Genomic DNA, 16,097 nt, shown 5'->3' with positions numbered 1-16,097 from the left:
GCGATCAGGCTGGGTTTACTGTTGTGGAAGGTCATGTTGGTGATGTTCTCGACGTATGACCAAAGTAGTCAAGCCGGTTCAGGTCGGTGGAAGAGGGTTGCAGTGATCGAAGGGTACTAATTCGTAACACTCCTTCTGAAGTCAAGCGATGATGTTACGTGGCATGATGTGGCCCTCATTTGAAACCACATCAAAGACCAATAACTGTCTCCCGAATTTTTTTTCATCATCCGGGAAAGGTCTCTGTTATTCGTGGCAAACAATCGAAGCATTTTGAAAGTTCTGGCAATGGCCCTGTTGTCATATCTTAATAGAGAGCATGATTTGTGCAGCGGCGCATCGCCAATCTCGCTCGTTGAACACTGAGTCACTTTCAGACATGATAGAAGACTTCTATCGCTCTTGGGATTTGTACACAACCGACCAACTTGTAGATGGTCTGCAACAACAAAAAAGGAAAACCGGTTTTCATCAAACAGAAATGGAATCATGTCTTTTTTTCTAGGGCGAGAATTTTATAATTCCACTTTGCATTTTTATTTTCATACGATTAGACGAACAAACAATACAGCATAACTTCATTATAGTACATGGATCCATTCTTTTACGAGACATAACTACCAATGAAATTGCAGACTTAAGGTGAATATTATAACCCTAGCCGACATGGAAGGGTACTTTCTCTAGTAGATAAAAGTGCACTAACTTTAGCAGGAACGATGCGCACTGATTGCGTTAAGCCGATGGGAGTTTTGTCCAATCTTCGATGCTGCTGTGCGTATTTGAACGCGTGACGGCGACGCAAAAGACGATCACGACTCGTTAAAAAGAGAATGGTAAAAAGAAAAAATGTGTTATTAATAACGATGGATTCTTTTTCTATAAAAGCGACTTCTGAATACCATTTTCCCCTCCGAAAGCTCTGTTCCTTTTCATCTATGTGAAGAGATTATGACCTAATCGACGAAGTAAATTATGTATCTTTTATTGTTCAAAAATGTTCTTCTGTGTTCGCTAATCGAGCACAGTTCAGCTCCAAGCACGTTTTTCCCGAAATAACTTTTACTCTTTTCATCCGCAAATCATCCGATGGTGATATTATTTTTTCATTCAGTTTTGTATTAAATAGTTATTGAACATCTTTACCGGAAGAGCTTCAACGCACGACTTGTTAGAACAGTGCTGGTAGTAGTAGTAGTAGTAGTAGTAGTAGTAGCAATTGTAATGGTAGTGACAGTAATATTCCTATTAAATACAAAAATTGCCGGGGTCGATAATAATAATATTAATAACAGTAGCAAAAACCACAACAACAACAATAATAATAACATAATAATAATAATAATGATAATAATAATAATAATAATAATAATAATAAAAAGAAGAAGAAGAAGAAGAAGAAGAACATTAAAAAATCAAGATATATACGAAAATCCAAAGCTTCGTCGGAAGAATAGTTCGAATATTCATAAGTGTGAGGTTTGATATGCCATTACAAAAGGGAGCGAACTAATTATATATATATATATATATATATATATATATATATATATATATATATATATATATATATATATATATACTAGAAGGAAGTTCGGCGTTTCTAAGGATCGAATGAGAGCCACTGCTATGTGCACTTAACGGTCTATTACAGTCTTTTTTGCCAACCAATCCTCATGTTCAATCCCCTTAACATCGTCCCAAGAAACTAAAATATTACTCTCTTAGTAAGTGGCTTATACATATGGCTAAAATCTCATTGAAAGAAGGTATATTCATATGAAATTTTTCAGGAGAACTTTGATTGCCTTCCGCTGCAATATTTCTGCCTATGATATAAACTTATAAAATTTCCACACACACACACATATATATATATATATATATATATATATATATAATCGTTCCAAAATAAAGCTTCCTATTTTATTAACTCCAAAGTTTAAGAGCTACAAAAACTGGATACATTTCTGCCTATGATATAAACTTATAAAATTTCCACCTTAATAGTCATTTATATATATATATATATATATATATATATATATATATATATATATATATATAGAGAGAGAGAGAGAGAGACTTGTATGTAATATACTGAGTTCGTGTAATCTAGTAAGTTTTAAGCCAAAAAGAGATGACTTAAAAAGTAACGGGCGTTCGTGATCAAAGTTGCATTCTTAGAGTCATGTAACATTTGCTACAGAGAGGCCAAACTTTAAGCACATGGAAATATATTATAATAATAAAACAATTTTAATTATTTAGCATCAGGCTAGAACATCAACTTAAAGCACCCTAAATATGCAAAAAGTTACTGGAAAAGATTTTAAACAGACTATACACATGAGTCTAGAATCACACCTAAAGTTTGATATCGAATTGTATCATGTAAATAATCAAATTCCAAATATGAATTCTATAAGAAGCATTGTTATAAGTCGCGCTTTAATATTGTTGTAGAAAATATGATTCGACATTTTCTATAAAACGAGAGGTAAAATAGCAACTAAGTTAGCATATATCGTTTCCAATGTTTTGAATTTAAATTCCTTAATATAATTCGTCGCCAAAAACCATTACGTAAAATTTATGTTACCGGTATTACAACCTCGATATTGTTAAACCTGGATTGTACTTTATATAGTATTAGCGTGCTTTTCCAGCACGCTATCGCTTGCGAGGTTCACTAATATATTTGTGTTTGAAAGTAGTCACTAACGAAACATATATAAAGAGATAGAGTTAAGAGTGGAAGCAGAAAGAGCAGTCAGGCATCTTCTACATTTTTATGCCTGGTTGATATATCTTTATTCTCACAATTTTATATTTGAATAGTCTCCCTTGAAAATTTATTAGCGTTTATGTTGCTTTACATAATTCCCGATTTTAGTAATTGGTCCATTTTTCTAAACTATGACAATTTTCAGGTGGTAACAACATACAAACTATTTTCATGTTGCCATTACAGCCGTATTATAGGATGTGACAATGCAAAATATTATTGGTAGCGATAATAGCCTTTTTAACGACTACTAACATCTAGACGGTTGCATTTTATGTGATCACCGCTATTTTAACAAAGTTCGAATTATATTAGTGGCGAGTATAACTGTTTTTTTTTTTACTGCTACGAACATTCAAACTTTACAAATCGTAATAAAAAAATCTAAGGTATTTTTAACGATGCGATCCGATTCCGATAACCCCCCCCCAAAAAAAAACACGATTCTTACGATTAACGATTCCGATTCCGATTAATCGTCCCACCAATAATATATATATATATATGTATATATATATATATATACATACATATGTTTATATATATAAACATATATATATATATATATATGTTTATATATATATATATATATATATATATATATATATATATATATATATATATATATATATATATATAAGGAATTTTGGCCCTCAGTGTAAGACAACGGCTGAGTCGATTTTTATTAAAGTTAACACAAATTTACTTCATAAATCTGGTAGCGTTCTTTGTTTTTTGTATCGGAATATTTTAGATCAGTAAGTATAATTGCTAATTGAAAAAATCTGATGAAAGAAGAAACAGATGATTTTCACCAAAGTTAACATTTTATACAGCCTAACAGTACAAGTGCATCTGAGTAGTAGTATTTTCACACAAGTAAAAATACCTAGCATATTATGTAGAGTTTTTCACATGACAGGAGCACGTTGGAAATGAATGTCTCTGTTTAAACAAAATTGAAACATAATACTTGATTTTCATTTTTTAAAATGCCATTCAAGCAATCATTACCGCAGACGCAGAATTGCTAGGCATACAAAATCAACAGTAGATATTTTGAAATGACAGATGCGCGTTCGAAATGGATGTTTGTGTTTAAAGCACAATTGCAGCATGGCACTTGACATTTGCATTTTAAACATTAATTCAATTTATTACATATAAATATTTTATAAAATCAACAGTAGCTTCTCTACAGCACGATCTTTAGTACAATGTATTATAATCTAAGTCACTGCGGGGAGTCATGTGGAACTTGGTCACTTGCATCGCAACTAGAGCAGGCAATCAATTGATTTGATTAAAAAACGGGGGATTTTACCGATATGAGAGTATGATGCATTTTTTTATCATTATTCAATCCCGAGTAACGCGTCGTGTTTGTATATATATATATATATATATATATATAGTGACCGCCGATCGATCAAAAACTGCTTTTTCTAAAGCTTATTAAAATCTATGAAAATCTGTTATTTCTGACCAACTTTTTGTTTAATCAGAAAGATAAAACCCAGAGGTTTATTATTATTAAAAGCAGAATAATATAATACTTTTCTATAATTTCTAATAGAATTTTGAGTTTTAAATTTAAAAAAAAAACGCCTTTAATACAGTCTTCGTAAACTCTAAATAAAACATAAATATATTGAAAGGGTTTCGACTCAATTCAACTAGCTTTTATTATCTAAATAAAATTTTGTATGATTGGCTATAAGCATATGCAAAAATATTAGAATATAATTTCTTCATACTAGCAGGACCCGTGGAAATTCCACGGTAGTTAAAATCTTTTAAAACACATCAGTAAGAAATTCCTTATTGTTATATTACAAAAATGAACGTATGGAAGCAAGTAGAACAAAGAACTTTAGTTTAAACTTTTATTGAAGGTCAATGCGATCGTAACTGATGCTGTTGATATTGTCAGGAAGTGCTGGCGATGATTGAGGCGGTGACAGGGACGTCGATCGGCTGCTTGGAGTGAGAATAGTAGTCAGTCAGCAGGTTCTTGGGAGTCAGACTGTAAATTTTTTAAAAAACTGTGTGACATTGTTGACATCGATTTTGGTGCAAGTTCTGATGACCCCAAGTTGTTTAATATTTCAGGACATTTTGGATTACACGTGTGAGTAATGGATAGGTCACAGAAAGCTGCCATTGCATCTTGATGAAGCTGTTGTAGATTCCTAGGACTTCCTGTAAATGTAGATGGTAGAATAACTGGTACACCAGAATAACCATCTTCATTCCTTGATAAATGATCCATTAAGCCAGACTATTGAGCAGCTCTTGGTTGACTTTGATAGCTTTTAATGAAGTTAAATAAGCAACCGTCAACTTTTACATATGCAATAGACTTTTCTATTTATTTTTAATTTTATTCAATGAAGATTTGGAAATTCACAAATATTTTTTAAGTCGAATTATTGATATAGATTTCAATTAATGCATCACAACTTCCTGATAATATAAATAGAACACTTTGAATTTTCTGTACAAAAGTTTTTCCATAAAAACATTGTAATCTGTTATAATATTCAGATTCTTGTGTGCATAGAAAATGAAGTGTTTCTGTAAAACTTACGAAGTACAGTTAAATTTTGATTTTTTTATAATCAAAATTATGTGAGGTAGGTTGTACCTATCAAATTTATGTCAATGTTATATAATTAAGTAAAGTTAAACAAACTGTACACTACTTTTTCATCAAATTCTGAATTTTAAATATAAGGAAAGCAATTAAATTTTTTTTTCCAAAATCATATTTACATCCAAGTTAATTTTTAGATTCCATAGCTGTTCCTGATTGTTTTCATAACACTTCACGGTAAACATTATTCTTAGTATATGTTACACCACACTTTCTGCCCTGATTATCATCTCTATTCAGTTGCATTACCTTAAATTTCACACTGTGCTTAGATCGAGCTCTTGAACATGCCACATACAGCTGACCGTGAGAAAATACAGGTTGTTGAAGATATATACCAACCTTATCAAAAGTTTGGCCTTGTGCTTTATTGATGGTCAGTGAACATGCTAATCGTATTGGAAACTGTATCCGATGAAATGCAAACGGAACATTTGTATCACTTGGCTTTAACTAAATTCTTGGAATGATAACTGTGGAACTTCTATTAGATCCATTAATTAAAATAGCAATGGTGCTGTTTTGATGATATTCTTTTATTTTCATCCTAGTTCCATTACAAAGTCCTTGATTTATGGATAAATTTCGCAGTCGCATTACTATTGCCCCTATTTTCACATTAAGTCAGTGAGGTGACATTCCAGATGGAGTTAATGAATTTATGAACTCGATAGGATAATTTTGAAGTTCAGCATCATCATCGGAGATGTAATCTGTACTTAAATATGTATTTATGCCTACGCGAAGATTATTTAGAATTTCTACATTTACTGTTAAACATTCTGTATTTTTTGGAGTCATGATGATTCTATTTTCCATTTCTTAAGGGCTGCAATAAAATATTTCTGAGATTAGAGAACCATTACATACCGAATCATCAGGCACATCTATGGCATCTACAGGAACGTCATTAATACTGCTCGTTAGTGTACCATTACCAAGATGAAGAAGCAATCTAGAAAACTCTTGTTCATTTATGTTAGTTCTGACGTTTTGTGTTAGTTGTAATTGACTGAAATGATGCCACAATGGGCATCTTTTAAGACAGGTGTCTATAATAGATGTAGGTGATCCATGTGGCACTACTGGCAAAATTTGCCTGAAGTCACCTCCAAGTATGAGAAATTTTCCACCAAATATTTTATCGTTACCCATTATATCTTGTAAACATCTATCGATAGCAAGCAGTGCATGATTAGGTATCATAGAGGCTTCGTCTATGATGAATACCTTTACCTTTCTCAAAATGAAGTATGCTCTGATACAGGAGAAACGTTACAGACACTGGTTTCTGTCAGAGATACAGATAGTTTGAATATTCTGTGGAGTGTTTTCCCTGAAGTTAGTAGCATTGCAGCAATGCCGCAGTGGCGGTTACAGTACTACTGGAGATGAAGTAATCATATAACATGGTGAATAAAAAGGTTTTTCCTGATCCGGCTGGGGCATCTAAATAGAAGCAATTGCTGTGTGGGGCTACTTTTTCAGTTGCCATGACAGCCTTGATTATAGTATTAAAGACCTCTAATTGTACATTGTTTAACAATTCAACATTAGGCCCGTTTGTATTTCGAGTCATGTTATCTATTGGAGGATCACCTGATGGTTCAGGTAAACCCATTGCCTGGCAAGAAGAACCGTGCTCATTAAATATTGGTTTTATGAAATGAATAACTGGGGGATATGTATATACACTGGCCCCGCTCTTTGCGGCCCGGGCGACAAGATCAAAGTGTAGTATCTGTTCCGGCAGATGCTGCACTTAAGATAATTTGTACCAGTCAATGGAGGGGAAACCCTCTATACTGTGACAATTATTATTTTTGGTAACCAGAGTGACCCCTTTTAGGGGAGCTGGTTTTTTACCTCACATTAAAAACGGCCTTGTGCCTAATTTGCTCAATGGGGGAGCAAATAAACACCATCTGTTCCGGCAGATGCTGCAAGCTATGACTAGCTATTACTAGCAAAGACCAGATGTGGGGGCAACCCCACATGCCTGACCATTAATCAGCTCCCATTTCCCACCTCTCGGGAGCTGGTCCCCTTTTTCCCTTCCCCCTCCCTTCACTCCTCACATTAAAAATCGGCCTTGTGCCTAATTTGCTCGGTGGGGGAGCAAATAAACACCATCTGTTCCGACAGATACTGCAAGCAAAGACCATATGTGGGGGCAACCCCACATATAAGACCTTGGTTAATGTAGGGGCAACCCTTCATACCAATTGTCACTATCCAGCTCCCTATTCCCCGGGGAGTTGGTCCCCATTTCCCCTTCACTCCTCACATTAAAAATCGGCCTTGTGCCTAATTTGCTCGGTGGGGGAGCAAATAAATACCATCTGTTCCGACAGATACTGCAAGCAAAGACCATATGTGGGGGTAACCCCACATATCTACCTTGGTCAATGTAGGGACAACCCTTCATACCAACAGTTCCTATCAAACTCCCATTTCCCACCCATCGGGAGCTGGTCTCCCATTTCCCTCCCCCCTCCCTCTCTCTCCACATTAAAAAACGGCTTTGTGCCTAATTTGCTCAGTGGTGAAGCAAATAAATACAAACTGGGGGATATGTATAATATATCCACTAGTCCACTACACTTTACCGTAAAATTCGGCTAAAACAATTGTTGACGAATTACCTCCTTTGAATTGATATTGTCTGCTTGTGACAATTGAAGCGAAAACCTTATTAGGTATTAAATGCTAAATAAATTTAATACAGCTGGCTAATTGGCTATAAAGTAAGTTATTCCGAACTTTGATCTAACATTTTAATTTAAAAAAAAGCTTAACATTTTCTTGTATATTTTTTTATATAAAGAAAAATGTAAGCATCATGCTGAAATAATAAAAATGCCATTCTTAATAAGGGGAGAGGGTTTGACTATTCTAAACCTTCACCTAAATAACCATTTAATAAAAAAAATGTTTAAAATGTTCTTGTATCTTTTTTATAATTTTTGTTAAATAAGAAAAATCAATAAACTTTGATAACACTATTGTAAGAATCATGCTGAAAGCCATTCTTAATATGGGGAGGGGGTTAACTATTCTGAAACTTTACCTAACAATGTAAAAAAATAAGGGAAAAATATATGTATGAACAATAAATATTTCTTCAGTTAAATAAATTGATTAAGCTGTTGTAGACTCCTAAGACTTCCTGTATAAATTATACTTCCTGTATAAATTATACTGTACATCTTTAAATAAGGAATAAATATTTATTTAAACCATAATTATTGAAACAGTATTTTACTGCATAAAAAAACGGTTATGGGGAGAAGGATTAACTATTTTGAACCTTCACCTAAATAGCGATTTAATGAAAAAAAATGTAATGGTCTTGTATCTTTTTTTTTAAATTTGTTTTAAAATAAAAAATAAAAAACTTTGGTACCGCTATTGTAAAAGTCATGCCGAAAGCCATTCTTAATATGGGGAGGGGGGTAACTATTCTGAAACTTCACCTAACAATGTAATAAAAGTAATGGAAAAAATATATGTATGAACAATAAATATTTCTTCAGTAAAATAAAATATACTGAAAATCTTTAAATAGGAAATAAATAAGTGTTTTATTTCATATTAAAAAAAAATTGGTGTGTCCCTGTCGGTGGGCATTAGAAGATGATGAATGCATGTAAAAGAAGCAAAATAAAACAGACAAAACATAAATAATAACTATGTAAACAACGTGAATATGTATACATGTTACAAAATTACACGATTCGGCATTAAATAACACGAAAAAGGATTGATATGCCGTAAAACAAAAACAAAACAGAACAAGACGTAAAATATGTTTTGACTCTGTGTTACTGTTACTCAGTGTATTTGCGAATGGTGACTTTGGTTATTTATTTAATAAAGTCATTCTTGACTTTTGTAACATTTATTTCGAAACACATTTTTTGTTATGTAAGGCTTACTCAAAAGTAAATAAAAAAAAGTGGCACAGTAAAAAAACAAACGAACTCGTAACGTTAAATGTAAAAAATATATTTATTAGGTAATAAAATAAAATAAGCGTTCCGTATTCACTACAATAATAAACAGAAGACATCGTTAAAAATGTAAGTAAAATACTATTTAAACTGTGGAACGATACCTTCTATGCATAATTATCTTTAAAATAATCCAGAACCATAAAAAGACAGTTCATATATATTTTTTGGTGTTGTTGTTCGGGAAGTTTTGGAAAATAAAAGGGGTTAATGATTTTTTAACTAATAAAGAGTGAACAATATAGGGAGATATACGCATTAATTAATGTTTGCGATGATGATGACGCGTTTCATTAATTAATGTTTGCGATGATGATGACGTTACACCGTACGGACAAGCAAATTAATATATAGATTTTCGTAAATTCAAATAATTCAATTTTTAATCATGAACTTGTACATTTTGCCTACCGCCGCCATCTTGGATTTTAGGCATGGGGACCCAGTCGCACCTAAATATTTAATGAAACATTTCATAACATCTAATATAAATAGACAGGCAAATACTCTAATTTATTTTATAAATTATAGAATTAAATTAAAATCACGAACGACATTTATGGTAAAATATGTGCTTTGTAACTTTATATTTTTGTTTCATATTAATAGATTAATCTTTAAATTTTTCGATAATCTATACATATAAAAGCGAAAATGTGTGTATGTATGTTTGTATGTGTGTTTGTGTGTCCGCTAAAAATTTTCGACAGACACGACGAAAATTCACAAACTCGCTCGAATAATATCGAAAAATTAGCGAAAAACGTTCATTTTTTCACCCCGAACTCGACAATTTTCGACAGGGGTGGGGGGGTCAACAAAAACGGTCCTCTGGTGACGAGGAACGGTTCTACGCATGCGTCGGATGACGTCATGATCTGATTTATTTTAAATAGTTGAAAAACTGACTAAATTTCATGTACGTCGCGTTAGCTCTGTTGGTTAGCGCGTTGGTTCGTTATCTAAACGTTTTGGGTTCGAATCGTTGTATGAGATGTCTTTTTTTCGATTTTTTATGTTTAAATATTGAACCAATGTTATTTAACCATTTTCCACTTAACGTTCGTTTTTCTGTTTGTTTTTTTTACTTCGCTTATCCACCCCCGACCACACACCCCAAAACACCCGGGTACCCACCGATTTTTTTAAATTTTAATACCGAAACAGGCTTATTTAAGCCATTTTTCACGTGTTCTTTTTTCTGTTTTCTTTTTTGTTTTTTCGATTTTTGCCTTACGTTATTTTTTGTGTTTTTTTTCGATGTTTTGAGTACCCCCGCCCCCCCGCTTAAGTTGTAACGTTAGTTTTTATGTTTTCTTTTTTAATTCGCTTATAACAAACAAACTTGGTCATTGACCTCATTTGCTGAATAGCTTCCGTCATCGTCGTATATCAGGTTCATTAAATAAAATAACCAACTAATAGAAAAAAGGGATAACGTAAATAAATAAAATAATATAATTAACCAATGGGGGAAAGAAAAGGGAACAAACGAAACGTATATAAACTATTCAAAACTAGTTAGATTAATTTGTCCCTAACGATGAATTCTGAAAGATTGAAATTTCCCAAACTTATCATAAATATGGTGATTACATCAACCAGTTCCTGCCAGAAGTGGAGACTGTTATTCGAAAATTGGAAAAGATCGGAAATAAAACTAATGGACAAAAAACGTCTATTTTATTGAATGACATCTGCCATAGAGAAAAAATGCAGCATCTATCTATCTATCTATCTATCTATCTATCTATCTATATATATATATATATATATATATATATATATATATATATATATATATATATATATATATATATATACTTTTGTGCAATGTGTAACCTAATTTCGCAAATCTGATGATTGCTTTCCTATGAAATTCGGAGTAATTCAATTTGCTGAGCATTTAACAATTATATTTCGTTTTCATCCACTCGACTTTAGTAGGATTGGTCCCTTTTTCGTGGCGACTTCTTGCCGAACTGATTTCTTAAAAGCGATCTATTAATTTGGAGTGATTTAGAAAATCGCTCCAAGTCTCCCAACTCTTTATTTAAATAAAGTTCCCACCGGTAATTAAACAGGTTTTGTGTTGCTTCCATAAGTTTCCGTATCGAAAATGGATTCACTTGCCTGAGTAACGAGATTATTTTCAATTATTCTTGTCATCTTTATAAGAGTTACGCTAGTCCATTTCAGAATCCATTTCCCCTGACCGAACGATTGCGTTAGAATGAATCTCAACGGAACCGTGTCGGTTCCGTGGTCCTTTATTGAATTTATTGTGAAGGATCTGCACTCGTTTCACTGTGTATTTACAAATTTAAAGCTATTTGAACTTCGGAACATGAAATTTACTAGGAGATATTTACTGGCACAGTAGTCTTTCTCAGCGGGTGTGCACATCTTTTTGTTTTTATTAATATAGAGGGAGTCACTAGAAAAATTGAAAGAATTTGTGGATTTTATTTTTCACGTTTTATTTAAAAGGGAAGTGCACATACTAATAAATATTTCCAATATTTGTGAAATCTGCATCTTTTTAAGAATCTTAAATGCAGGTTTTGAGTAAAAATTTTCTGACAAATGAAAAAAATATAATTAATTTAATGCATTTCGAATTCTTGTACTCCTCTTTGAAGCTGTTAAGAGTAGAGCTACACCACGAATTACTTATAGCACAACTTATAAACCTTCTACATATATGTTATATATAGATATATATATTATGTTATGACCTCCAATTATAACACATAAGTACGACATCTCCCAAGAACTTATAGCACAACTTATGAACCTTCTACATATATGTTATATATATATATATGTATATATATATATATATTATGTTATGACCTTCAATTATAACAAATAAGTACGACATCTCCCAAGAACACCCGCTAGAAGTGAAATTTGAAATCCCTTTCGTCAGTATTCAATTAATAATCATGATATAACAAGCACAGACACGCGATTTTGTCCGAATTTTAATGAGGATAAATAACTGTTTCACGTTTCTAATACTTTTATTGTCATCGAAATCAGTAAAACAATAAATTGTTCAGTCAAATTGATCAATTATTTGGTTTTATCATGAACTTACCACGATACAACAGGAGGATGCATGTCTGACTGCTGTAATTCAATATACAATACATTGTAGTCACTGTTGCACTGTAGAAAACCTACTGATTTTATAAAATTAGTTTTATATAATTTAAAGCATTATATAAAAATAATTTTATATTCATCTGCGAAAGATTTAGCTAATATGCATATTCTTTTAAATATTCATTTTAATTCATTTCCTATTAGTTTTTTTTCGGTTTTCCGAAGGATTAATCATATTTAGTTAACTATTACGTGTAATTATTTTCATGCATATATTCTACATCAGCGGTTCTCAACCTTTTTTTACCCATGGACCCCTTTTCCCTTCTTTTTTTTCTTGGTGGACCCCCTTATAATTTTTGGTCATAAAACAATATTCTATTTCTCAATATAATTTTTTGAGCTTTTAATAAACAAATAAATATTATATAATTAAACTTTATTTTTTAAATGAAAACTAATTTAATGCAAATAAAGTATTTTACAACAATTATAATAATGAAAACTTGATTAACGCTAACTGTTTTTGTGTTTTTTTTTGTAAATTCACGTAATGGAATGAATGTGTGTGTGCGTGTGTGTGTGTGTGTGTGTGTGGGTGTGTGTGCGTGTGTGTGTGTGTGTTTATGTGTGTGTGTGTGTGTGTGTGTGTGTGGTTTTGGTACTTATGCAGGATACGGGCCATACTATTTTGTAGATAGGATTTTTAAGTTATACTCAATTTTTACGGTATGTTTTGTTCCATTAAATTGTTAGGTGAATGTACATACATCTCAACATTTTCCCGGCTATCGCCCCCAAAAGCTATTTTTGACTTAAGTTAATTCATAATCGCCTCCAAGAATAAATAATAACAAATATTGTAATTATGACTAACCAACACTAGAAACATTTTGTACATGCAAATGGAAAACAAATTAATTAAAAATAATTTTATTGCAAATTTACAAGAAATGTGGAGAGTCTAACTAGTGTGAGCCCTGAGATTGGTGATGTTTCGCTAAAAATTCAATGTCAGGTTTAATATTACTCAAGCAGATACGAATATCTCCACGAGAAATAATGTCAAATCTGTTTCGTTCCTTCTGTAAAATGTGATTCACAGCGCTGAATCCAGTTTCAACAAGATATGATGTTGGGAAACACAAAAGGATTTTCGACATTTGTGACCACAAATTTGGATACAGTGATTTTACAGTGTTTGATTGCCAAAATGCACACAAAGTTTCTCTTTTGAACTTGATTTGCAATTCATCATTGCATTTTATCTCGATGATTTCCTCCTGGATATTTTCGTGTGCACTGAGAGGATCACAATCGAATGGGTCAATCATCCATGGCTCAATAGTGAAGTCAAATAAATCGGAAAATCTGATTTCTAGATCATTTTTCATTGCTGACAGATGGTTACAATAAATAACAATGTCATTTTCACATAAGTCGATTTCCGCTAGTTCGGGTATATTATCAAATTGCCTTCGTTTTAAATTAATTTGAAACATATAAAGTTTTTCAACAAAAGCTCTCATCACCCGTTTACAGTCTATCAGGGTTATCATTTTTCCTTGCAGCAGAAGAGAGACTTCATTTAACTTACGGAAGATCCAACTAAGATAGTGTATATTTTTCTTTTGAGCTTGAATTTTGATAGCTAAGTCTGACTGTCCTTCTGTTTGTAGGAATAAAACTATTGCATTAAATAAGTTTACAAATCTTTGCGAACAGTTGCCTTTGGATAGCCACCGGACATCGGTATGCAAAAGGAGTCTTATATATTGTTCGTCAGTATCAACACAAAATTTTCGAAAAAGACGGTCACATTTACTGTTAGATTTGATTTTGTTTATTGTTTTTATAACAGTATTCATTGACTGATTTAGAATAGAGCTTAAATTTTTGGCCATGAGTTGATGCCTATGTAGCACACAGTGTATAGCTAAAATATCGGGGCACAGATTTTTCAAAAAAGAAATAAATCCTTTGTGTCTTCCCACCATAGCCATTGCACCATCAGTAGCACATGAAACTAAATTTTTAGTATATGGAATATCTTTTTCTTCAAAAAAAGTTTTCACAGCAGAAAATATGGAAGCGCCTGTAGTGTCAGTCTCCAACAGTTTTACAAACAATAAATCCTCTTGTAATGCACAATTATTATCAAAATATCGGACATATCCCATTAAAAGAGCCTTATTGTCAACAACAGTACTTTCGTCGATTTGAATGGAAAAGTTTGTAGTTTTCAATCTTTGAATTAGTACGTCTTCGATATAATCTGACATTACATCAATTCTCCTACGGATAGAATCATTACTCAAAGGTATTGCCTTAATGATGGATGAAGGATCTTGATTCATAATTTCTTTTATTACTGCTTCTACTGCAGGCTTAATAATCTTTTCAGCTGCCGTATGTGAGCTACCTGTTTTCGCAATAATTTCAGCAATTTTGTAGGAGGCAATTAGTCCACCGTCATTAATTTTTGTCTGCTCCTTAAATAATGAAATCAAAGTACTACGACTTTCTAACGCAGATTTCAATTCCTGAAAATATTCGATAGGCTTACTGACTTTATCGGGGTGTTTTCTTCTCATGTGGTCTGAAAGCCGAGAGGGTGTCATGGCTTCATTGGATAAAGATTGATGACACATGAGGCAAAAGGGCTGCTTTGGGTCTGTAGAGTTTTTGATGAATCCATATTGTAAGTACCCATCGATATACTGTCGACACTTCTTTTTTGCAGAGCTTGCCATAAAAAATAAGGGTGCGAGCTGTAATAAACTAGCGTATGGTCGCAAGAAAAACATACGGACAAATTGAGTAAGATTAAATTATTTTTATTCTCACCACAAAGCAAAAGGTTGTTTGTTTGTTTGTTTTTTATTATTTCCTTGATGGCGTCGACGGCAACGGTGAGTTTGTTGATTCGGCAGTCGGTGACGGCGGTTGTGCGAGAGCTTACCACGATGGTGGCGACGATGACGTAGACAGTAGCAGTCGGTGACGACTATGGAGAGGCGATGATGTCGGCGGTGAAGTTTATTGATACATCAGTCGGTGATATCAGAGAAGCGGCGGCGGCGTTGGTGATAGCCTTGTTGTTGATGTTAGCAGTAATGACGGAGCGAGTTTTTTGTTATTTTAATGCGTATTCCTCCTTTGGTCGCCGGCTGGAAAGAGAGAACTCGAATTTCGCGCCAAGTCTTTTTTCTTCGTTTTCCTTCGGAGCTCTCCGGAAACGGTGCACGCTCAGTGTGTCGCCGTCCGACATTAGTTCCGGATATTGAGTTAGTGTTTTGTTTATGTAAATATGAACGAATCTGTAATATAACAGAGCGAATAAAAATTGTAAACACTTGTAAGACAATGTCACTGGAGAATCGGATTTACTGAAATAAATTGAATATTCAAAACTGACAATTCATTTATAAGAGAGCAATTCATAGGTCACGTGACCAAAGTTTCGCACTAATAGTTTAGCTACGTGTTTATAATTTCAAAAAAATTAAAAGATTTACTCGCAAAAATG

At 32.9% G+C, this 16,097-nt stretch overlaps 1 protein-coding gene across 1 annotated transcript in view; it reads right to left on the bottom strand.

The window, feature by feature from the left end:
• LOC145284579 (SCAN domain-containing protein 3-like) overlaps positions 1–15,219 on the bottom strand; it is a 74,504-nt gene extending 59,285 nt beyond the window's left edge. Inside the window, exon 1 of the mRNA XM_080133493.1 lies at positions 13,599–15,219. Within this exon, the coding sequence (XP_079989619.1) occupies positions 13,599–15,219 (1,621 nt within the window). The remainder of the gene's footprint in view (positions 1–13,598) is intronic.
• Positions 15,220–16,097: the final 878 nt, after the last annotated feature.

The sequence above is a fragment of the Euprymna scolopes genome, chromosome 9 (assembly GCF_053919585.1).
Source record: "Euprymna scolopes isolate OS-2025 chromosome 9, ASM5391958v1, whole genome shotgun sequence".
In the NCBI taxonomy this organism is placed as follows: Eukaryota; Metazoa; Mollusca; class Cephalopoda; order Sepiida; family Sepiolidae; genus Euprymna; species Euprymna scolopes.
This window is presented reverse-complemented; position numbering and strand designations above follow the sequence as displayed.